Source organism: Solea senegalensis, unplaced genomic scaffold (genome assembly GCF_019176455.1).
Source record: "Solea senegalensis isolate Sse05_10M unplaced genomic scaffold, IFAPA_SoseM_1 scf7180000013535, whole genome shotgun sequence".
Lineage (NCBI taxonomy): Eukaryota > Metazoa > Chordata > Actinopteri > Pleuronectiformes > Soleidae > Solea > Solea senegalensis.
Window position 1 is genome coordinate 1 of NW_025320838.1, and position 1,817 is coordinate 1,817.

General features: G+C 42.0%; 1 protein-coding gene across 1 annotated transcript; it reads left to right on the forward strand.

Moving 5' to 3' along the window:
- Positions 1-262: 262 nt before the first annotated feature.
- On the forward strand, positions 263-1,263 carry LOC122760386 (Golgi-specific brefeldin A-resistance guanine nucleotide exchange factor 1-like; the record flags this gene model as incomplete). Its single annotated transcript, XM_044015511.1, has 3 exons — positions 263-439; positions 871-935; positions 1,111-1,263. Coding segments are annotated over 3 exons (395 nt in total), but the record flags the coding sequence as incomplete, so codon positions are not given.
- Between the last annotated feature and the right edge of the window lie 554 nt (positions 1,264-1,817).

Genomic DNA, 1,817 nt, shown 5'->3' on the forward strand with positions numbered 1-1,817 from the left:
AGACAAACTCACACATGAACATTTAGATATTTAAAAAGAAAACATGTATGTATTTACTTCCCTCAGTCACTACATTAGGCACAAATTTGCTCTTGTTGTGATTTATTTTATAGTCTTTAAAAAAACAAGTCCACCTAAATGTATTTATAGATTTGATTTACTGTAGATTTATATAATTTATTTCTATAAATAAACTTGTATACATATTTAACTATCTCTGTAGTAAAGGTTATGTTGCTGTGCCTCTCCTCTCCACCTTCAGTCTGTGGAGAACCTTCCGGCTGTGTTTGGTGGGAACATTAAAGCACAGACAGCAGCTAAGACGGTATTTGACCTGGCTCATCGCCATGGTAACATCCTGAGAGAGGGATGGAAGAACATCATGGACTCCATGCTGCAGCTGTTCAGAGCCGAGCTCCTGCCCAAAGCCATGGTGGAGGTCAGGAGGAGTCATTGTTTGTTTCTTTGTACTTTGCTGCCACCTGCTGGTCACAGCTCACTCTCACTCACTCATTCACTCACTCTCTCTCTCGCTCTCTCTGTCTCTCTCTCTCTCCCTCTCTGTCTCTCTCTCTCTCTCACCTGTCTGTGTATAACATGCTCTCTCCCCTCTCGATTACTCTTTCCTCTCCTCTCCCACTATATGCCAGTTATATACTTTCTCTCTCTCTCACCCTACTCTCTCCTCTCCCTCTCTTTTCTCTCTCTGTCTACCCAGTGCTCCCCTCACTACTTCTCTCTCTCCCAGACCTCTCTCCTCTATCTGTCTCTCTCCCTCTCTGTCTCTCTGTCTCTCTCCCTCTCTGTCTCTTTCTCTCTCTCTCCCTCTCGGTCTCTCTCTCTCTATCTCTGTCTCCCTCGCTCTCTCAGGTTGAAGATTTCCTCGAACCAAACGGAAAGATTTCTCTTCAACGAGAGGAGACGCCTTCAAATCGGTATTAATCCTCTCTGCTAAATAAAGAAATAAAAAAGAGATAAGAAGTTGTGTCCTTCTGTTCCTTTATTCTCCTCATTTCCTCTCATCACCTCCTCTTCTCTCCACCTGTCCTCTTCACTTTTTATTTATTGATTTAAAGTTTGAATTGTTCTCCTCTTCCTCCTCTTCCTCAGCGGTGAGTCTGCAGTGCTGAGTTTTGTGAACTGGTTAACTCTGAGCGGAGCAGAACAGTCTGGACTCAGGGGTCCGTCCACAGAGAACCAGGAGACCAAGCAGGCGGCCATCCTCTGCATCAAGGTAGTGGACACATGTTTACAAAACACCATGTTTACATCACACCATGTTTACATCACAACATGTTTGCATCACATGTTTGCATCACAACATGTTTTCATCACATGTTTGCATCACAACAGGTGTACATGCCATGTTTACATCACAACATGTTTACATCACACCATGTTTACATCACATGTTTGCATCACAACATGTTTTCATCACAACATGTTTTCATCCTGGCATGTTTGCATTACCTCATTTGCATCACAACTGATTCATGTTTTTTATCACAACATGTTTGCGGCCTTGTTTCTGCAATTGTACGCATGTTTACATCACAACATGTTTGCATCACAACATGTGTACATGCCATGTTTACATCACATGCTTACATCACAACATGTTTTCATCACATGTTTACATCACAACATGTTTACATCACATGTTTGCATCTGGCAATGTTTTCATCCACATGTTTGCATCACAACATGTGTACATTACCTTTACATCACCAACATGTTTGCATCACATGTTTGCATCACAACGTATTGTACATGCCATGTTTACATCACATGCTTACATCACAACATGTTTACATCGC